The sequence below is a fragment of the Lepisosteus oculatus genome, chromosome 7 (assembly GCF_040954835.1).
Source record: "Lepisosteus oculatus isolate fLepOcu1 chromosome 7, fLepOcu1.hap2, whole genome shotgun sequence".
Lineage (NCBI taxonomy): Eukaryota > Metazoa > Chordata > Actinopteri > Semionotiformes > Lepisosteidae > Lepisosteus > Lepisosteus oculatus.
Window position 1 is genome coordinate 16,299,048 of NC_090702.1, and position 24,364 is coordinate 16,323,411.

At 35.7% G+C, this 24,364-nt stretch overlaps 1 protein-coding gene across 1 annotated transcript in view; it reads left to right on the forward strand.

The window, feature by feature from the left end:
• The window catches only part of sema3e (sema domain, immunoglobulin domain (Ig), short basic domain, secreted, (semaphorin) 3E), a 69,102-nt gene that overhangs the window by 30,007 nt on the left and 14,731 nt on the right, over window positions 1-24,364 (forward strand). Inside the window, exons 2-10 of the mRNA XM_006633560.3 lie at window positions 133-293; window positions 2,893-2,952; window positions 3,477-3,596; window positions 9,123-9,216; window positions 10,864-10,980; window positions 19,944-20,086; window positions 21,565-21,679; window positions 22,289-22,358; window positions 22,548-22,692. Coding sequence (XP_006633623.3) covers window positions 133-293; window positions 2,893-2,952; window positions 3,477-3,596; window positions 9,123-9,216; window positions 10,864-10,980; window positions 19,944-20,086; window positions 21,565-21,679; window positions 22,289-22,358; window positions 22,548-22,692 — 1,025 coding nt within the window. The remainder of the gene's footprint in view (window positions 1-132; window positions 294-2,892; window positions 2,953-3,476; window positions 3,597-9,122; window positions 9,217-10,863; window positions 10,981-19,943; window positions 20,087-21,564; window positions 21,680-22,288; window positions 22,359-22,547; window positions 22,693-24,364) is intronic.

Here is a 24,364-nt window from a genome sequence, read left to right on the forward strand (position 1 = left end):
ATAATGAAACTGAATATAGCTAAAGATTAAGTGATGATAAGTCTGATAAAGCTTTTTTGTAGTCATCATGCCCTTCATTATGTTACTACGTATTTAAATGAACTCTCACATAATTTAATGTGTACTTCACAGAACTCTGGAACTTGAACAGAACATCGTTCTTTTATGGGTCACGGGGCTCTCTGGAACTCAGAACTATGCTGTTGGATGAGTATCAGGAGCGCCTGTTCATAGGAGGACGAAATCACCTGTATTCTCTGAACCTGGACCGACTTAATGAGGAGTACAGAGAGGTATGGCTGTTGACAATGATTCTTACATTTTAATTGGCCTCCAAGGACTACCCCTGCAACACAATTTTTTTACACAGTTTTTGAACTTTTTATTTCGGCAAAGACTAAAACCTTGTAAAATACCTGGTGATTTTATTTCAGTTAGGCAGTTTTTAACACAATTTGATATAAACAACAAATACTTCATTTTCAGTAATGGTAATATACAGTAACAATTATTATTAATAAATAATAGGGGTGTAACACATCTATAATTGATTGAAATTAAAATTTTAATGGATACACATGACACAAATTTAAAATATTTTCAATAAACTGTAACCAAAATGTTATTGTTTCATTTTTTTAAATGAAGAAGCTTCATGGTTTTCAAGATTCAGGTACGTCTAAGAATTGAAGTTAATAGAAAATCTAAAGCAGTCTGTTTAATTAGATTTTGATTATTATTATATGTAAATTTCAAGCATCTGTCATTAATCTATTTTATGTAACATGTTTTTGTTTCTTTTTAGCTATGAGCTACATTAAGACTTTTTAAAATTAAAATAAAGGATGCTTTTGTATTCATCTGTTAAGTGTGAACATCTACAATTTTGTTATCTTTGAAGCAAAAGAGCTCAGATTTTATTTTCCATGAAAATGGACTGAATACCGTAGAATACCTGAGAAAAATAACTGTTAAAATGAAGTCATACATTGTGACTAAAAAGCAGTCTATGAAACGTGGAAATTGTTTTGTGTTTGCAAAGAGAGTTCATTACTTACAGTATCTATTCACCAAACTGGAATCAATTAACAAAAGCAGTAACAGCTACAGCCAGTGCTTATTTGTTAAATGTACCGTGGGAAATGAAAAGCAAGAGGAAAACTAAAGGTTTAAGCAAAAAGAATCAAAGAGTAAGCCAGTTGTTATAGTGAATTCAGAGTGAAGCTGTCTACTTTTTAACAAATACCTCACATTGTGTGGGTAAAATATACAACATTCGTGTGGGAGAAGCCCATTCTTAGAATTTGACATAATATTATTGTTTTCTGTGAATTTGCTGGTAATAATCTACGGTCATTGTGAGCTTCCTTAAAATACGTCTTCAGCTCCTTTTAACAGTTAACATTTAGCAAGGCAAATTTTCCTCTTGGACAACCTTGAACTGTCTAGTGTACAGTTCCTTCATAGACCACCAGTATAGATCCTTTAATTCTTCAACATACACCAGAGTCTTGGGTATGGCAGCCTTTCCATGTCTGGTTACTCTCTGGACATTTTCCATAGAGCACACCTGTGTTAAATTTGATGGATCCTGACAAAATAAAGATAGACAGAAAAGTCAGCACTGTTGTCTGCCAAAAACTCCAAGCGAACTGTATAAAGACGTCATACAGAAATGGGCACAAACATTGGTACAATATGTTTAAGATGAATAAATGTAACATATTCTGACAATCAAATTCTTCGATAAGAAAAAAAATGTACAAGAAGCTGATTCTGGAACCTAGAAGTAAACTGTAAAGCAGTTTCAAAACCATTATAGGGAAAATTGTTTATAAATCAAAACAGAGAGATGTTAATACTTGCAATAATTTGCCAAGTTATTTTGCACAATCCAGTATGCTGGATTCTTTCAGAATTAGTCAGCGTTAGAACTGCTTTGAATATAGGACTTAAGCAAACTATATGACAAAGTGTCTGTAACATTCATGCATATGCATACAGTATGCATGTTAGAATCGTTCTGCAGTGAAATATCTGCTGCAAAGCTTGTACATCTTACTTAATTCTCTCGTACATCACATTGCATTAGTTATTACACACTAGTGAGCAGAAAGGGCCATTTCATGTCATAATTTGTGTGAACTCTCACTTTTGCCCATGGCGAGACCAGGGCTTTATGACAACATGATGACTTACAGCAGAGTACTTTCACAAAATTCATGATTTTGTCATTTGAATTTGTAACACTTTCTATATCATCAATAAATTTATTTAATAACTGGCCTAAGAAACTGGGACTGCAGTTCCCCTTTAAAATAAAACTGAAATAGCTGCTGCTTTCTTTAAAAAATTGAATTACAAATTTCTCCCATCTAACATAAACTGAAGAATATACTGTAATAATGTGCAAGCAGAGCAAAGTCTGCAAAACAGAATGTACCTGAAAGAAGACACATTTTATTCCAAACTATTTTACAATAGTTTAGCTATTGTTTAGATCTCAGCCATAAAGGTCATACAATCAACTCAGAATGCAAGTCATACCTAACCTAGCATCCAATACAAACATTAAATGGAGCTCTCTTTATGAAAATATTTCTCTAATTGAAGCCTTGTAATGCTAACGTGAAGAATGAATGTAGGCATTCTAGTTAATTAGGAAGATTTCCACTTTAGTTCTTGCACAAACAATTATTAACCAAAGTAAAGATGTTAATTTCCCTAAGTTAAACAGAAATAAACTTTTGCTCAAAAAGAACTCATTGTCTTTTGCAGTACTTCAAAGATATAGTATATACTGTAGTCTGCATATGTAACACTTAAACAGAATTTCCTCCAGACAGCCAAATTACCTTACCATTCAGGAGACATATTCTTTTTGAATTACAGATACCCTGGTCCAGCACACAAATGCAGGTTGAGGAATGTCAAATGAAAGGCAAAGACAAGGTAAGTTTATTCAGCCTGAAAAAATAGCGAAAGACGCAAGGTATCAGACATATTGTACTGTTGAAAGCTGATATGCATTGTAAACTGTATTGTTAGTCACAAAGATTGTCTCATTATTAAAACAGACAATTTTATGGTTTAATAAATTATTTTGTTTCTCCTGCAATACAGTATATTGACATGACTGATGTGTATTGTTAAAAAATTAAATAATTAAAAAAAAGAAAACTCCATAAAACATGGATTCTATGGATTTTCTTAGTGTTCCAGATTTAAAAATAATCAGTGTATTAAACAAGAACCTTATGCCATTATATTTTTTCAGATTTTTCTATGCAAGTGTCACTAGTTTTCCAGAAGTACATACTGTAGGTCTAGATTTGATCAAATGTGTATTCAAACCAAAGCATTGCAATGCAGTGAGACACACAGTAAATAATGTACTGATTTTTTTCCCTACATTTGTAATCTCAAGTCACTTACAAAAAAAGTATTTTTTGTGTTTTGTTATGTATTTTGTATAGTTTGAATGTGCAAATTTCATCAAGATCCTCCACCCTTACAACAGAACACATCTGTTGGCATGTGGGACAGGGGCATTTGATCCTGTCTGTGCCTTCATACATATGGGACACCGGAGAGAGGTGAGACCACAATTTGACTATCATATGGAATCTAAAAAATGTACAATGTGTTTTCAGAATTATAAAACAAAGCTCATGATCATTAATGACTTTTTGGATTTTTCATTTAAAAAAAAAATATTTTATTACATTTTGTTCACATTGGCCCTTTACATTGGTCAATGACCTACAGTATGATCTAAAACGTAAAATGTCAGATATTAATTTTTGATAGCTTATAGCTATAGTTTTTTATAACATTGTAGTGACTGCTATTGAAATATAGGTGACACTTAAAAGACAATGACACTTTTGTGAAGGAACTACTCCAAACCACTCAGCTAGCCACGGCACTCCTGTTTGTAAAGCATCAGGTCATGTTCTGCAGCACAACAAGAAACCAAACCTGAAACAAAAATAATGGAGTGAAACAGCTGGACCCAGTAAAATAGACTATTCATTACTCCACTGCACATACCTAATCCCCCACCCTTCTCCCGGCTGGCCCTCATGGGAGCACTACCATATTGTAAGGCTGCATCTAAATGTAACTATTAAGTGCTAAGTACGTTTGCTTTAAGATACAGTGGGTACTGTATTTACAGGAGGTATGTTTCACTGTGGCATAAAATGGAAAAAAGAGTTTGGTAACTCTTGGTAAAAATGTTAAAAAGTGAATTAGAAAAAAATAAGAAGCAATTAATTTAAATGCTTATTTCTTAGGAGGAAAAAAATATTTTGCAGGTAATCTCTGCTTGTCATCTGGGCACCAGTAGAAAATAATCATTTTACCATTCGTAGTGAGGACTTGAATGAAGAACCCTCTGTTCCTCTCTTAGGGATTCTGTAGCTCCTGTATGTTCTATAAATTTGCCCTCAAAGTCTGTTAAGTATGTTAGGACAAATTATTCAGAATTTCTAGTTTCACATTGATTATGCAAGAGAGAAGCAGGAATTCTTTTTTTTTTTCAGAATGTGCAGAACATTATTTTTTAATGGAATACAACAGGTAGGGATTCTCTTATTATAAACAAATTCACTTTTAGTATATTTCCTTTTGTGCAAGTTTCATATTGAGTCACCATGTATATTCTAACAGGGGCTTTAAACTTTTATCATTATTAAAGCCCCAATGTACAGCTATTAAGAATAAATTAGCAGTCTTTTAGCAAGTTATCAAAAACTAAATTTGGTGACTGACCATAAGCAAAATAATTATGTTAAATACTACAGGAGTGAAAAATGTATAAAAGAACTCTATTATATATCTTCCTAAGGTCAAACCTCCATTTGTTTCCTGACATTTAGTGAGTTTGTTTTTGTGCTCATTTTTTCATTATTCAAGAAGAGGATTTGCATCAACAGGCACAGAATGAAAACAAACATTCCAGGTCTCCCATAGGAACCCACTCCAACTGAGAAACATTTCTGAAAGACAAAAAGAACTTCCTCCGAATGTGCCTCATGAATACATCTGTTTCGGGGGTCAAGTGCATTTTATGTGTGGTCTTCTAGCAATGTTTTAAGTGATTACTCATTCAGCAAGTGTCATAAGACCATCAGTATAAGACCATAAGTTTAAAGTTGAAACTCAAGTTGAAATTTTATTATAGTGATGATTAATAAGGAAGATGTCAGAAGATTTACAATTCTATCCTTTTTAAAGGATAAGTAAGACAAATAAATCTTAAACATAGAACTAGAAACATCTGCTTAATAAAATGAAAATAAAACAGCTGCTGGCTGATTTTTGTGACACAAATTTATATCTTATTTTTTACAGTTTTAGATAATTTACCATATAAGAACAAGACAAAGATTAAGAGTAATGAAAGTGTAAGACAATCTGACCATTATACTCATTGGCATTTTCAAGCTATATCATTATGAGCTCTGACATGTTTGGCATTTTTCTTCTAGGGAGTAATTGGCCAATTGTGGGACAGGTTGCATATATGATTTAGACCAAAATAAACATAACATTCAATTGTTGAAATCATGAATTTTTAAGATCCATTTCAGTGGTAAGCTATTGGAATGTGCTGTGCTATGGATTTTATTTGTATGAGTCTTCTAATTACATTGTTTTGACATTTTTGTTTTCCGATAATACAGTATGCATATTTTGAAAGTTTATTTTCCTTAATGTCTCTCATAATAATAGAGTAACTCCACAGGATTTTAGAAATGCAGTAAAATCTTTTTTATACATCCATTAATGAAATGCCTACATTTTTATTTCATTTTATGCTACTGTATGTCTGAGCAGTTCAGTCAAAGACATCTGAGTGATGAAAAGAGACTTGTAAGGAAAAGGTCAAGACTTTCCAAAAAACTGATGAGCTAAAAAAGTCCATTAATCTATTAATAGAAAGGCACTTGTTCCTTCAAGGGTTACTATTCCATATTCCATCCCAAGTCACAAGTACACAGGAGGCAAGGTTGGGCAAAAACATGCATATAAACAGAGGGATAATTTAGAGACCCCAATTAACCTACTGTAGGCATCATGTCTTAAGAAGATGGAAGAAAACCAGTATGACTACAGGGAGTACATAAAAATATTTCCACACAGAAAGCAATTCAATTCATAACCAAACCTAAGACCCTAGAGCCAGAACTTCTAGCCACCACATTAATGTTTAAGTACTAATGTACGAATGTCACACCAACACAAAGCTCTTTTTTCTTAAAATTTAGGAATTTTGTTTTGAACATCATGTACAGTATCTCTCATTTAGCTTTTCTCACAGTTGAGGATGACTGTCTTCCAAGTTCATCATATCTGTTGGATCCAATGATGCCTCATGGAGCATGTTTAGATCAACAATTTAAGTCTTTAAAGTAGTGCTATGAGCTTCTTCAAACAGTAGATATCAGCTTATACATCTAAGTTTTCATTTTGTATTTTTGTTCTTGTTTATGTCAGCACTGACATAACCTGCAGCTGTGAAATTGAAATGGATGTTAATCTAACTTGCATTCATCTGTATTCAACCATTCTGATATATTTTAACAATTTCCCAATTGACTCTTCCTAGAACAGTTGTGGCAAAATGCATAAATATTGATTTTGTTTTCTTCCAGAATGTAGTCTTTGAAAATATAATTATGAAATCCCAAACCTGATATTTTACGAGGTGAATCCTCATATCATTTAGCATTCTTCATAACATGATTTAAGCATGCTCAAAAATCCTCAAATCCTCAAAACGTGAACATTTAACAACAATGATAAAAAAATAGTGAGATCAGGCGTTACAGAAAAAAAAGTTTTATCTACTCTCTAAAGAATAGAATGGATGTTTCTAAAGGTTTAAAACTAACCAGATTTTCCCTCAATCACTGTGTGCATTGGTGGGCTTTATGAAATTCAGGTGCTGCATTCTATCATGTTAACATGAAAAAGACCTTTCCAAGCACCATAATCCAATTGAGCTGGAAATTTCACCTTATAAATGTGAACCATATTGGCTTGAAAGCCCTGTGTGAAATGGATGAATGTTCTCATTTATTCTTTGAATCTCTAAATCAGAGATGTGAAGAGTACAAAATTAATTAGAAAATATTTTCCTACTCCATGATGTGATATTAACCATAAAGAACTGATTGCAGATTTTTTCTGATTTTGTTTTATTTCTTGGTAGACCCAGACAATGTGGATCCACAGCCAAAATGTTGTGTTTTCTTTTCCTATCTATTCAGTGTGAAATAAACCTTTACTTGATCTTCTCTGAATTTAAGTACCTTAAATTAATGGTGCTAATTCTGGGCACCATTCGATTCAGAATTAATAGCAGGATTAAAAATATTATATTCTTTCCAAAACTGGTTAAAGTTCACTCAGTGCTTTTGTTATGTATTGTATATTATGCTTCAATGCAAAAAGTTATCTGGCAAGGAAATTAAACAAGTCCTGATGTCATTATGGAAATATGAAATACTTAAATATAGATGATTGATTAAGACATTAAAATCAATTACCTAAACATAATTTAAGATCCAAATAAATTTCTATTTATGGATTCTTGACGTAATATTTTATTGAATAATACCATACAGACACTTGCATTAACCAGATCCACTGCTGTCTCATGTAAAGAGATAAGATTGTAATGTTCAGTCCATTTCATTTTATGAGCAATACTGTATGTAATAAGCTGAGTGATTACAGAGTGCAACTGCTCAGCAGTGGCAACACTTATAAATCATTATCCATATTGGGTTAGAAGCTTAACAAGAATATACAATACTTTATGCTAAGCAAGCACTTAAGCTTTAGGAAAAAATATAATTCAAACCACTAGATACAATAAGAAACTCTTTAATGACCTATTTTCTCTTATTAAAGTTATGATGATTAAAAACATTATTATCCATTTTTGTGAAAATATTAAATACTTTTTTTTTTCAAATTTCCATGAAGGCCTGTTTTGAGGTTAATCCAGACAACAGAGATGTTTTTATTTTAAAAGGATTTCCTTTTCATTATGTCTCTATTGGAAAGATTTCTCATTAGTCACACTCTTGTCTCTGAAGAGAAGTTTGGCAAAAGGACAGTCATCTGGCCCCAGCTGACTTTCATTACAAAGCTCCATGAAAGACTGGATCCAATATAAACCATTATAGATCAACATGCTGTTCATGAGGTGAAATGACATGCATGGTTATTCGAATTATCTGTCATTAATTTGTTGTTGGCCTCTGAGCTTGGTATGGCTGTGCTGTTGATATCAGCGTGTGATATGGGAATTCAGATATTGAACTAAATGTACTAGGTGCCTTTACTTGACGTGAACAGTAATGATTCACAATTATGGAACATTATTTTTCTCATACACCCCTGTATTGATGTGTAACCTAAATCAATGTTTATCAGTCCTGTTCATTGGGGATCACTTTGTCTTCTGCTTTTCTTTGCAGCTAAGTTATCATTGGCTTAAATGAACCTTTAATTATTAAATTTCAGTAATTAAAATTGAGATTTTTAGTTAACTTATAAAATGATATGGTTTATTTGTATATTGAATTTCAGGACCTAAAAGCAATTCAAACATTACAATTAAGCTAATTATTAGTTCAATTCAGGACTCAATTAAGTCTTTGTAGCTCAATCAGATTGAAAAAAGTGAAGTTTTGCTCTCCATTATAGTGCAACACAATCTTAAACTTAAAAGCAGTCAATTGCAAGCTGTTGTATGAACTGAGTGTTGGGAGTAAAAAAAAAAGCACATCACCCTCTGGTTCAGTCTATACTTGACTGTTAACATTCTATAAATAAAATTCTGCCCTACAAAAATAAATGGCCAGTATGTTGAAGTCTCAACAACTAATTAATTCAAAGTTAAAGTATATTTTTTTGGATTTCATGGCTGTCATTATTGTTTTAGGCCAAAACATTATTTTTTATTGCCAGCTATTTTACAGAAGAAGAGAGTTTGGCAAAATAGTTCCGAGTTGATCCATTATTGCTAACACTGACAACAGGTCAATAGCATTAAAAATGGCATAACTTCTTAATGTCTAAACATACATATTCTTCTTTAGGACAGATTGTTTAATCTTGAGACCAACCACATTGAAAGTGGAAGAGGCCGCTGCCCCTTTGATCCAAATAGCCCGTGCATTTCAACATTGTCAAGTGAGTATTTCTAATTTCATTTCTACTCAGAGATACAAAAGAAAAATATATAGATGTGACATCTATGGCTATAACAGCTATATATTCGTATATGATGGTATAAATAATTATATTATCATATTTTGGTCATTATTATTCTGTCACTCAGGTTTTCGTGTCACAGAATTCTGGAGCGCATCTTTGAAAAATGCTTTATTTGTGCTTCATTAATGACAAAATATGCTAAAGAGTTTAATCAAGATCCTAAAAACCATATACATTTTGTACACGCAAAAGTCATTTTGGGAGTGTTGGGTATGTCAGGTCTACTTCTGCCATATAAGAGTTTACACCCTAGCAAACTGGAAGGTAATGAGGTACCACAAACCAATTCAAAACCTTCCTAAATTCGAAACAACTTGGAACAAGGAGTCACTTTCATATGCCTGTGGCTAAGGGCTGAGTCTTCTAAGATGTTTCTCATTACAACACTCACACCACACTTATTGGAATTATTTGCTTTACCATTAAGATCACACTTTAACATTCATAATGTGGTAGACAAATTATCTACAGTACAACTCTGAGGAGATCATAAGGACATAAGAATTATTACAAACCAATGGCCCATCAAGCCCAGTTGATCCTACATACTGTATTTGGAGTTCTAAATTGGCTTTTATCACATCTGTTAGTTGTTGTGTTGGTATAGACTATGGCCAACAGCACTCTGTGTTATTATTGGATTTACTGTCAGTTTAAATATTTTGTTTTAGAAGTTTGCTGCTTCTGAAAAGTCTCTAATATTACAAGTCACACATCTGATTATGCATGGGGGCAGAGTGGTGGCATTGTGGCTAAGGATCTGTGCCTGTGGCTGGAAGGTTGCAGGTTCAAATCAGACAGCCGGCAGAGAAATCCTTCTCTGTTGGGCCCCTGAGCAAGGCCCTTAACCCCAATTGCTTCAGGGGCACTGTACAATAGCTGACCCTGTGCTCTGACCCCATGCTCTCTTCATATCTGTGTGTCTCATGGAGAGCAAGCTGGGGTATGTGAATAGACAAATTCCTAATACAAGAAATTGTATATGGCTAATAAAGTGATCTTATCTTATCTAATTATTTTAACCCTAAACATACAAATGGTTTTCTTTCTTTTGGATTCTGCCAGTTAGCTAAATAATAGTCATATCTTACTTGGTATACTTTGGTATATCGTCCATCAATTTACATTCATCAACATCTAAATACTGTACTTTCAGCCATCTGGCAAATTCAACCTGAAATTCATGAAGCTTTACTTCTGTCAAGAATGTATTATTTTGCATTTTTAATTAATTTACAACACTTTAAACAATATAACACCTGGAACAATTCCTCTGAATTGTTTCACATTAGCTCTAAACAAACATACAATTGAATGCCTATGGCTTAGTCTTCCATCTTATCACTGTGGTTTATTTCTCTGCAGTCAAATTAAGGAGCTGTTATCATAATTCAGGGTCTTTTCATGCTGTATCTTTAAATGTGGGGCTTCTGCATTGTTCTTACCCACTTTTGTTATACATTTTATGAAAACCTTGATTCATGTTCTACATTAAAAACCTGAATATATCAATAAGATGACATATAAATGGATTTATTTTAACAACATGATTTTGTTTTCTAGGGGGGGAACTATTTGTTGGACTTTACACTGATTATTGGGGAAATGATGCTACTGTCTTTCGAATGAGCAACCATTCTTATACAAGAACAGAGACTGATGACAAACAGCAGCTGAATGGTGAGAAACGTGATCTCTAACTATTACCAGTGAGGCAAATTCAAAAAGTAAAAAAAAATACAGCTATTCACCTTTATGGGTTCTGTCCTACTCAATGAGGGAGCTGTTATAAACCTTGCAGATTGTTAGATCTAAAGGTTTTACAAAAAAAAAGGATCATGAAGTCTTTTCAGTATGAAATCTTACACTGTCAAAATTAAACTGTTACAAATTTCTCTCACTGTCACTCCACTTGTCACTTATAGCAATCAAGCAGTCTTTATAATACTGTACAAGCAGGACTTGGTTGTGTCTTTTGCTGTTTTTTGTAGTTAATGAAGACATTATTAAAATTATGTCTTCTTAAATAGCTATTTTTACAAATTCTTAATTATATATTCTTATTTTAGCTATATTAATTTAACTAAAATCTTAGAAAGGGCTGTTGATACTTAATTCCAACACCATCTTGCATAAAACTGAAGAATTTCAGTCATTGTTTAGAGCTGCCCATAGCACAGGAGCTGCATTAGTCAGAGTAACTAATGACTTGCACAAGGCTACAGATACAGGGCATCAAAATCTGTTAATTCTCTTGGACCTCACTACAGCATCTGACACTACAGCTCATATTACCCTCTTAGAGTGTCTTAGGTAAACCATTGAACTTTCAGTAACAGTCTTAAACTGTTTGTAGTCATTGTTACGTCCCAGTGTGTGTTCTGTGTGTGTTTTTTCTATGTTCCACACTGCTGACCCTTGATTGTTCTCTCTTCCCCATTGGTCTACCATCACTCCACTGTTTCAGTATGATGTCATCATTAATTAGCTCTCAGCCAATCAGAACACATCTTATTCACTATTTAACATGGAGGCCCTCAGGAAGAGGAGGCCTTTCATTTGACTTTAGTCCTGTTTGGTTTTGGTTATCATTTTGCTTCTGGTTATTGCTTCGGCTTCGTTTGTTGCTTTGTTTTGCTTTGTGTGTGTGTATTTTCGTATAGCTTTAGCTTTGTTGTTTTGTTGGTTTTCTGTTAGTTTCTTTGTACTTTGGTTTGTGTGTTCATCCTTGTTTTGCCATTACCTTGCCCCAGTGTTACATGTTCAACTTTTGTGTTCTTTTGTACCCTGCTCCTGTTAATTACTCATGTTTTCCCTTATTTGTATTCTTGGTTCACTTGTGTTTTTGTGTGAACTTTTGTATATAAGGTTAGTTTAGGTTGTTGGGTACACTTTACACACTTAGTTGATTTTGTATTAGTACACTAGTTTAGTACAGGTGAGTGCTGTTTGTCTTGTATGGTTTTGGGTAGTCAGTGCAGATTAGCTAGGGTGTTGAAGACGCCGAAGACCGTGTGTTTTGGGTTTTTTGTAGTCGGATTAGCTTTCCCTCACTGTCCTAGCCAGCTCCATTTTTGTTTATTTTCTTTCCTTTGGTACCACTCTTGTTCCTTACTCTTGTTATCACGCTTCCTAGTCCCTCACCAAAACCCCCCCTGCTTCCAAAAGAATTATCCTAAATGTTACACCCCTTTTCCCCTAGACACTTGGGGTCGTAACAGTCATATATTTTTAATACATGTGAATATGTTACTCTTAATTAGTGTAAGTCATCTTCTTGATGAGGTCTCCTCACTACCTGCTCTTATTAGATTAAGTTACCAGGAAGAGCAATATTAATTTTTATTGCTACACTGACTACACCCAGCTTTATGTAAGGAAAGCTCCAAATGCATTTGTAGTGTAGGGAAAACCGGTTCAGGGACGCCAAATATGTAATCATAGTGGCTCTCTGAAGGCACCAGTTCTGTAGGGTTTGGGCATTTACTGAGACAATTATTAATTGTAGCAGTAAATCACAAAGTTGATTCTTTTGATGGCTTTAGAATCCAACCATGCGACATAACTCAAACAACGCAGACACACAGGTACTAATACACAAGGATACACTTATTAATACATAGAATATGCATATAAACCTAACAGATCTTATCGTGAGGGTTATCAGAATACAAAAGATATATATTCAATCAGTTACAAAGAGTTACATATATCAAGAGGACATACGTTCAGTATATCATTCATTGAGACCATTTCGTAAAGTGAACTTGGTTACAACTTCTACATTAGATACTCAAACAAGTACATAACTCTTAGGAATTAAATTGATATCAACTGGTTGGGATAACAATTGAATTCTCGAGCTGTAATGCATTGAAGTTGAATACTCATCCAATTTCTGGGGATTCAGATCTCCTGCGGGCACAAAGAAACAGTTGCAGGCTGTTGCTGTCCAATCCGCGCTCTCTGGCTCCGTGCCAGGCTGTGCTGTGCGGCTTGCGACGGTGCGCTGCTGATGCTCACTGACCGGCCAGTTAGCGTTGGCTTTAACTAGCAAAGTTTGTGCACAGGAGAAAAGATGACTGTGGGTCCCAGCAAGTCAGGAAGAGGACCGGTTCGTTCCTGATGAAGAGCTAGTTCTGAATAGTGATTCAGCTTTCCACAGTTCCGACCTGTTCACGAGGCCTGCTGCTGGTTACTCTCTGGTAACCTCCACTCTAGACTCTTAGAACAAAGGAAAGTTCTGACACTCGGACACACTGGCCGTTCTGTGGTTGTCCGGGCTGAGTCTCAGGATGGTCAGGAGGCGCGCTGCGAGAATGTCCTGCCCTTGGGAGCCTTCTGCTCCTGGGCCGTCCTGCCCTGGAATTCTCCTTTGAATTCCCTTTAGAATCTTACTGAATCTTGTTGAATCTGAAGCTGAATCTCAATCTGAATCTCAATCTGAATCTCAATCTGAATCTTACTGACTCTCCCTGAATCTCCCAACTCTCTGTGTTGCCTGTTTTTACCTGGAGGAACTTCAGCTCATTGATTGGCTGAAAGTTCCATGGGCATCAGAGTCCCACGTGGGTTACTCGGCCCTACCAGTCCCTGATTGGTTGATCAAGGTGAGATATGAGTCACTTACTCCTGACACTTAGTAATGCAGTCCAGATGTCCAACTGGCACTCCCTAGACAGATAGGCGCCAATGGATGACCATTGATCATGATAGCCAGGCTTAGCTAAGTGCATCCCTCTTTGGGAGCTGTCCTTATCAAAAGAAAACATCTTGCATGAATGGTTTCTCTGTGGCTGCACCACAGAGATGAACAGAGAAATGGGGCCTCATTTGGGAAGCTCAGAAACACTTAATTCTGCCTTATTAATAAGCCTCGCCGCTACAGTAGCCTCTGACAATCTTAGAGTCTGTCTTGAGGAGGGTGGGTCTTGGATGAAGTGTAATTTTCTAAAATTAAACAGTAGTAAAACAGAATTACTTCTGGGCACCACTCGCCAGATCCAGCATGCCCATCTCATATCTCATATCTCATAGCATTCCAGTAACTACCTCTGTCAATTACCTAGATGTTAGAATTAATTCTTACTAGTCTTTTGATGGTCACATCCAAAATATTTGTAAAAATTATTTTTCTTCACCTCCAAAATATTGCCAAGATCCTGCCTTTTCTCTCAATCTGCTGTCTGCGAGTTTCAAAGACTGTCTTTAAGATTTTGCTTCTGATCATTATACAGATGCAGCCATTCAAAACAAGCAGGCGATACCGCATTATTTTGCAGTGCGCTTGACGCGGTATACTGCAAGTCACGGTATTAATACCGTATATTCTCACATAGAACCACATGATACCGCAAGTAAAATAATAGTATCTGGAATTTCCGCAAGGTGAATCTAATAAAGCTCAACCTGTCATGTTTGAGCTGTCGCCATCAAAGTCTTTACTGAAGATATTACTAATAGTATTTATAATGAATGACCTTGGACAAGCTGTAAACTCAAAGTATTGTCCTGTTCACATTCTTTTTTTCATTGACCATCTTTGTAAAAGTAACACCACAACATTTCATTGATCCAATCACGCATTTGTTTCCAATCATGCAAAGTACAGTAATTTTTGAGAATCTCCGATTCACCATGCCTTTCACATGCTCATAAAAGATATTGATCAAGGAACATAAACATACATATTGCTGTATGCAAAACTGTACTGTATACAGTATGTATATGTATATCTAGATTTAATGTCTTTACTGTGTCCGTTTAAGTATTGAATATTTAAATGGAATTTTACCACTGAAGGGAACCTTCTATGCATAACAAGGAAGATTAATAAACATAAAGTTGTTTAATGACAATCTATTGTATATCTCATGGCTAAATAGTCAAGTCTACCCAAAAGAGAAAACATTGACTTTATTTAAACCCAAGCGAAAGTATTAATGGTTTTTAACTACCATACTTTTCTGGTACAGGACTTTGCTAGACCCTTCTACTTTGAAAATACCTGTGAAACCGGTTTAATTCGTCACAGCCAGCACTCCCGCAGAGAGTGATGAAAACCGTGCTGTGCCACTCCTATTTGGCATTTTAGTTATGGAGGCGGAAAGACACACCTTCCACCTCTGGTGCCTGTTCGAGTCGCAGTAGGTAGAGACACGTACGGAAAAAGTTCATTCCAGCTACAATACATATATATTTTTGTGGTAAGAGGGAGCAAAACATAAGTATTTACTGATAGTAATTAGTGTACAATTTATAGTTGAAATCCTGAGCCTAAATATAAAGTTAAAATCTCGACAAACTAAGCAATATAGGAAATGCGCACACAGAAATACACAGAAAATAAATCCGTTCTGACATTTCAAATCAGTTTCGATCAAGGTCTCCAAAACGAACAAGAAAAATAATATTTTCAGAGAGCAATTACGCTGTGTTTATGAAGAATAAGTGATTAGATTTATGAGCAATCTAATTTCTTATTTCTGAACATTATTACGCAGAAGACAAAGGTAGCGATTTACATTGCATTGTGCATTGTGCTGCTGTAATACAGTTTAAAATAATTAAAAGTCTAAACAGTATCAGATTTATTTATGGGTTGTAATTTAAAAAAGCTCAAAATGCAATTTAGAGCTTTCTGGCAAGAGGAGATACCCAAGCTAATAATGTAACATGCTGCTGTTTGTGCATGAACATGTTATACTGTTATTTCTTTAGATACGTGATTGTATGTTTTTTTTTTTAATCCCTGGTGGAACCGGGCGTCCATAAGAATCAAATTATAGGTTTCATTGCGCTTTAACAGAAACCATATTTCCCAAATTAAATATGTGCTGTTCTGTATTTATTGTCAATTAATTGTCCATAATATTGCTATTCTATTTTTTTAAAGAAACACAAACAGTATCAACAGACATTGTATAGGGTATATTATTCTTGTGTTGCAGTACATGAATATAATTATATCGTTATTAATTTTTTTAGATAAGCGATTCCATATTATTTTCCCTATCCATCAAATTCTAAAAGTATGCTTGTTTGCTCTGGTATCGAGCGTATTCGCAGAAAAGCTTAAAACTACCACTTTTTATACACGTTATTTCACATTAGTTACTGTAATACTGTATGTTTATGTAACACAATCAATATCATTTATGGCCTTCACACTCGTTATGCTCCTATTCTTTTTATGTTCAGCTACTAAGATTTCCCTTCAGTGGTAAAATTCCATATAAATATTCAATACTAAAACGGGCACAGTAAAGACATTTAAATCTTTCTACGACTGACCAACGAGTGCCCCTGTCGGTCAACCAATCACGTACCGCGGTATGACGCGCGATGATGTAGCCAATTACCCGCGGTACGTGTCTGTGCTGTGCACTTTGAATGGCTGCATCTGTATGTGCTCATTGAACTGCCTCCCTATCTTAAAGGACTGCTCCAATTCCAGACTTCCTCCTGGAATGCCAGGTCTACTTCCCAATTTAAAATCTATGTCCCAAAGATTAAGCTGTGTTCTATAAGAAGCCTTGCCTTTTTTCCATTGCTCCCTGTCTCTGGAATCACCTACCTCATGATATCAAGCCAACCCAGTCCTTTGCTGCTTTTAAACCAAGCTTTAAAACATCTGTAATTTTGGTACTGCCTTATCCTGTTGTACTGATATATATTTGTTTAATTTACTTGTATTCTTCTGTACATCTTGGTGTCTGATATTATCCTGAATTTTGTCTTGTTTATTAATTGGGTGGCATACAGTATATTCAATTGTATTGTACTGCACTTTAAAACAGACTTACAAAAAGTCATGGGAAACTGGAGCATTTTCACAAGGACTTACGATTTTCCTGGGCTTGCCCCTCAGACCAGGTCCTCTTTTAGGAGATCTGTTCAAATAATTAATTATATTAATTATTAATTTCCTCATTTTCCATTATAATGCCGAGGCACCTCAATTGCAGTACTGCCCTCACATATCCTGTTTCCCTTGTTGCTGCAGACTGAATCTTCAGCAGTTTTTCTGGGCTGTTCCTCCTCCCTGGAAATCCAACCACTTCCCGTTGGCCCCCGCCTTTCATTGATTTCTCGACTTCATTTTTGGGGTTAGCATAGCTGTCCAGTTAACCAGGGCTCCTCTACAATTGCCCTCACCCTGTGTCACAGAAGCAACCTGTCTCATTGGCCTGATAACACTTCCCTTTGAGCTTTCAGCATGGCAGCGCTTCCCTACAAGTCTTTACCCTGCACTGCACTCCAGTGTTCTTTTCTCCACATGGTGCCTACTGGTCTTCATCCTAGAACCCTGGACTCCATTCTCCTGGCTCCCCCTTTTTCTGTTGGTGGACCAAATTCGCTTCAGGGGCAGCCTCCCTCGTCCAGGAACTTTTTTTAGGACTTTTTTTCTCTACAGTGCTGCCTTGATCACTTTTTCACTTTGCACTTTGTCCTTCCTTGGCACCTTCCAGCAAGCAATCCAATGGAGCCTTATCCTTTTGTTCCCAGGGAGCCAGACATTAGGAATCCACTCCGAAGCCTGGTGAGTGAAACCCTGTTAGCCTGAGTGTCCTGAGGATTCCAGTGCTCTTGGCTCTGGCTGGACGATTCCCCAGCAGCTGTGTTGACCCAGGGCTCCAAAAGATGTGAGGAGGCTAAAGGATGGGTCATTTTGTCACCCGTTATTAGAAGATGTCTTTTCTGGTCTGATTCAAAGAGTGTCTGGGTGTCTACCAGCTTGCTGACCTGCATCTCTGGCAGAGAGCTGCTCCTCAGACCCGTGTGGCCCCCCTTTTCTGCTAGCTCAGCAACAGGAATCTGCTCCGAAGCCGAGAGAGTGACAGCTCAAGAGCTAAGGTTCCTAGATTCTGGTTGTTGGGCTCTGTGGGCACACGATTTAAACATGGGCTGCCATGCCAGCCTTTCTCTTTTCTCACCCACAAAGCAGAGAGCCGGTTTCTCCTCAGACCCTCCCACCTCACCTATTCCATGTCAGTCTACCAGTCTGCCTGCCTGTACCCCAGGCTACTCAAGAGCTAGGCTACCAGCTACCTCTGCTGTGCCCCTTTGTGGGGAGCTCGACAGTAGGAATCTGCTCTGAAGCTGAGAGAACGACAGCCCAACACTAATTCCGATCAATGGGCAGAGGTGAACAATTTCTCTGAAGGCTGGCCTTCGCCATGCCAGCGTTTTTCCTTTTTTCGCCTGGGAGGTGGCTTCTTTTCAGACTGTCGCTCCTTTGCCTTTTTTTTATTGGCTAGGGATAATTACACTCCACTGGCCAATAAGCTCTTATTCTATTAACACTTTACTTTCCCTCCATGCTTCAGTTTCTTACACTTGGGTTCAGCCCAATTAATGTCGGAAAGGACAAACCATGGAATGGCTGGAGAGAGATAAAGACCCTATGTGTAGCGGCAAGACGGGGGTTAGCCCGGGCTCAGCTGTTCAGGAAGTGCCGTATAGAAACCTATGCCCCCAGGTAGCAGAGGTGGTGCTAGGTGGGTTTCAGGACATCTGAACCTCGATGCTGAGCGAGGAGCAGAGCAGAAGCGGGAAGTAAATAGGCTACACAGCAAGACACACCAGAAAAACATAAATAATCACAGGAAACTAGGAACAGGAGAGAAGTAGAGCGCCCTCTAGGTGTACTAGGCGTGTCAATCACCATGCCCATGCTGTATTCAGCCATGTTGTAACATTTCAGCGATTTCCAAAACATGATTACAAAGAAATTAATGTAAATAAACCATTTAAGGTTTAATGTATCTCATTACTTTTATACATTTAAGATGTGTTTATATTATTCTTTTTTCAGTGGGGCTAAATTTTTGTTTTTGTGGACAATGTTGGGTTGTGATATGAGGATTGTGGTATGATAGCAATCTGATGTCTACAGTTTTTAGTGTGAGAAAAAAAAAGATGTGTTTCTCAGCAATGGTAATGTATCAACATCTCTTTCTCAGTATACACAATGTACAGTATATAATAGCTTTGCAGTCTCCAACCTTCATTCACTATATAATCATATTGATTTTCATTTTCATTCTTAGTAATGATCTGAGATCATTAGTGATTTTCTGTTCTAGCAGGAAAATAACTATTTTTGCTTCTGTTTATTATTTTTTTTCATTAGCAGGAAAGCATTCTACACATCTTTTATCCATCCATTGACAACTATTCATACGGTCACCCTAATGACTCTTTGGAACTGTTTAGCTTATTTTCCCTGCAATCATTGCAAATAAAGGGTTATGGGAGTCTGGAACAAGCTACGCTATTGTGTTGCTGAAATTGATGCCCTAGCTTTTAAGAGATGTTTGGATAATATTGGTGTGATGGGCATATAAATTAGCTACTAAACATTAAATGTGCCAGACATGCTGAATTCCTTCTTCTTGTTTATAAACATTTTAATGGTCTTATGTTCTTTAAGGCCCTGTTCATTAAACTAGCCCAAGGGACAGTGCAGAAATATTCGTTTTAGAAATATCTATTAGAGTAGAGACCATAAACTTCAGCCTATTGTTGATAGCTGTTGATGGCAGCTGTATTACATCCACTTGTGCTCATTGTTTTATTTTAAAACAGATCTTTGGGATTGTAAGATTAATACGGCCTGTTTTATGTTTTTGTTTTTTCAGATCCAAAATTTGTTGGCTCTTTTGCAATTCCTGACAACGATGACCATGATGATGATAAAGTTTATTTCTTCTTCACTGAAAAAGCTATTGAAAAAGAAAGCGGTATTAATGCTGTTTACACTCGGGTGGCAAGAGTCTGTGCGGTAATTTTGACATTTTGATTTATTTTTTCAAATAAATTTCAAATAGAATAATGAAAATGTCAGTCCCATTAACAATAAATATTCTTTTTCAGATTTACTGTAGTTGTTGTAGCTTTAATTAATTGCAAACTTACGTTTAATAAACATTTCTGGCAGCATGAAAACTGTTCCAATATATTGTATCATAAAAGTACTCAGACGTTGAAGTCAGAAAGTCACTGTAATGAATAAAGATGCAAAAGTATTTAAAAGATATGCTGAAAGAATTGTTGCTTTATACTGAAGTGCATTGCTGCCACCAAGGGAAAAAAATCACCCCCTTATCTCCTAATTACAAGTATCTCGTAATTACGAGGTAATGAATTATCTTGTAATTACGAGATAGTAATCATTACTTCAGTGTACAGTATGTACAACCTGTGCACTGAACGCATCTAAAAGCTAGCATGAACTTGGCTGGCACTTGCAGTTTAATGATCGTGTCAATGTCCAGCGCTGCAGAATTTGAATGGATTTACTTTCAGTTGGGGTTTAGGCATAATGAAATCTTGCAATTTTTAGCAAATATGGAGAGAATCATTATAAGCATGAGGAGTAGTTTTGTGGGATTTAGAGATCAAAGCAATGATGACTGAGTTATGAACAGTTATGCAGTATGTGCAATGACTTCCACTGCTTAAAACTATAAGTCTGCACATTGCGATATAGGTATTATATTACATTAAGTATGCAGTAATTACTGTCTCATAATTACAGGATAATTCGCTATCTCGTAATTATGAGATACTTTTCTCAGAATTACAAGATAACTTTATTGTAATTACAAGAGAAAGGTGAGGTTTTTTTTTTCCTTGGTGGCAGCAATGCTGTGAGGTAAGATTTAATTCCATGTTGGTTCACATTCAAGATATAGAAACAATTTTGAATAATAAAATATAGAACTATACCAAAGACTGCTATTCCAAACTGTCAAAGCAGTAGATCCTTATATGTGGTAAGTTACAGAAGGAAAGATTAGAATACAGTATATCATTATTAGAAGCTTTAAACAAGGGATTCGATTTCTAAGGTACTATCTGTGTATGCTCTCCCCATGTTGCGTTGATTTCCTCCAGGTGCTCTGGTTTCTTCCAACAATCCAAAGACACAGTTGTCATACTTGTAGATTGATTGGCTTCTGAGAAAATTGGCCCTGATGTGATCATGTGCATGTTTGTGTCTTTGTTTGCTCCCCATTGGACTGGAAGGCTCTATCCTGCCTTAAGCACGTTGCTTGTTGACACTTGCTTCCCCGCAACCCTGAAGTGGTTAGAAAAAGGATGAGGTGATAATAAATTGATAAGAATTACATGCTTTACACAGGTGCAATGCCAGAAACCAGACCACCTTACTATTGCTGTTATCTTTCAATTTTGATAGTCAAGATTTCAATCTTCTATAGATGTATTTTACACATGATTTTTGTCCTTTCCACTCAGAATGACCTAGGAGGTCAGAGGATGTTGGTGAATAAATGGACTTCCTTCCTAAAATCACGACTGGTCTGTTCTGTGCCTGGGATCAATGGGATTGATACATATTTTGATGAGCTTGGTAAATGCTGTTTTTGAACATAATATGGAGCAAATTCACTTTAAACACTGTTTTCATTTTGCTCTGACAGTCTTTAGTTTTAAAATTAACTCTTTATTTCAACAGAGTAAATTCTCATTCACAATTATATCTTGGAGAGTACCAGTTTACACAGCAGTGAATTTGTTATAGCAATTTACGTTGAAAAAACATGACTCAAAGGCACAGTAGCATTCCATTCAGGTTTTAAACCCATGACTCTCCTGTCTGGATTCCAGAGTCGTAACTACTACACCCCTCTGCTACCTCTGAGTCAGACATCTGCTGTAATTTCCAATGATTTAATGAAACTCCAAGTTCTTAGTAAGTCTAGTTGTCAAAACAAATATTAAGGAAAATGTAATATGTGAATACTGATATTCTATGGCATAGCTCTGACAAAACATTATGCTTTAGATATATCTGGATTAGACTTAGTCAAGACTTCCATGGCAGTCAGTACCCTACTGTGCTGTCACATATCTAGCAAGGAAGAAATAGAAAACACCTGTTTAGCTCATTTGGGTCAATGCACATGAAACATTAATTTAAATGTATACTTTTTAAAGCTTCTTCATACATGTCTTTTAGAGGATGTGTTCCTGCTGAAGAAGAAGGATGAAAAGAATCCTGAGATTTTTGCTTTATTCAGCACAACAAGGTATCAGTACTTTTTCTTATGAGTTCATGTACAGTACACGTACATTACTTTGCTTACCTTTCAACATATAGAAATCCATTTGCTCATTCATTATTCTGAATTTAATTGTCCTATTTATATGTCACTCCTGCTCAGAATAAATCTCCTTTTAATTATAATAATGTTTTTACATTTCTTTTTTTCCTGTAGCAATGTTTTTAAAGGATACGCTGTGTGTGTCTACCACATGAACGATATCCGTGCTGCTTTCAATGGGCCATACGCACACAAAGAACAACCAGAGTATCACTGGACATTCTTTGAAGGGAAAGTTCCTTTTCCAAGGCCTGGATCAGTAAGATTATATACTAACATTTGACTGTGGCTTACTCTTTACTTCTAACTCTTGGTTTATCAGTGTAGATCAAAATTCTAATAATCATCCTGCTTTACATTATTACATTATTTCCCTGGAACTTGAATTTACTTGAAATTGGCACTTCCAATTTATTCTAGCCTCATCAACATTGTATTAAATTAGTTTATTTTACTTGGGTTCTTTCTTTTTTTGCTTAAATAGAATTGCAACATTGCATATCTTTCATGTTTCCATGGATCAAGACAAATGCAAATACATAATAATGATAATTAACACTTTACATTTACATGTATATTGTGAGAAGCAGCATCATCTAGTGGTGAGAATCAGATGTGATTGATTCTGCGTTTCTTAGGAAAGGCAACAAACAGATTGAAGAGTGCATTTGAAGAATATGCAGAATCGTATACAGTATGTAGTACATAGTGAAAAGTACTCTGTCTTCTCAGGAAAAACAAAACAACACTTTGCCCAGTTACACAGCATGGAACAGGCAACATGAAACTCACATCATAACAGTTACAATCATTTTTTAAGCCAGTCCAGCAGTCTGTAGCCAAACCCACAGTTCATTGCAACACAAGCATACAGAACCTGCCAGAACCCTCTAGTATAATGTTGATTCACAAGATGTTAATAAAAGTTAAATACACTGAAAGGTTGTGGTTTCCTTTTACTTTTTAACTTTATATGCTATAGTGTAAATCAAAAGCATTTGTGCGATTGCTTACAAAATATAATCTCCCCTTTTCTTGCACTGTAGAACAGAACTGAAGTGTGACTTTGCCAGTAGTTTGAAATATCAACTTCAGTACATGTGATACACAGAATCAATCTGTTTCTGCAAGTTTAAGTATGTAGTCTGAAATGCTAGAAACATAATCCAAACTGCAATAAACAGAAGTCTTTATTCATTATGGCACTGGGAACTCACTTAACTGATTAAAAATGAAAAGCGAAGAAAAGGGGAAATGTTATGGCTTTGTCATAGATTGATCTCTCCTACCAGAGGGCTCTTTTCTTCCCCTCGGTTTCTGGTCAGATCTAGTTTCATCTGACTGATTGGAATATGTGGTTTAAAATGCAGGATTTATCCAGTTTGTCATTTAAGTCAACGCCTTTAAGAACCCTGGAACGTCTTGTAAAATAGGCATTTAAATGATACCATAATAATGTTATATTGAAAACAGACTAAAATGTTTTTTTATTTAAATATAATTCTTTTTCATACAAATTTTAATCTTTTGGCAGTAATTGGAAATTTCAATCATCTCACATGGACATTTTATGCGTTAGTACAGTCATGGTTGACAGCTGACACACCCTTTTGTCAGGACACAGAGTACTTTTTTTCCTTAAGAAACACAGATTGTGCTCTGTGATGTTATTACTTTATTCTGTACAAATGTATTTCAATTTTCCTACAGTACATCTAGGAATGAAAAATGAAAACTTACAGTACATGGATAACTGGTGGAACACAATACTTTTTTCATAAATATAGAGCTTTTTCCACACAATATTATTTTATAGAAAGCTGTTGGAAGACCATTGTTTTAAATGCAGAATCAAATGTATTTATCCTAAGACGGATTCCATTTATCTAATAATAGTACCATAGTACTGTAACATTATATATATATACTGT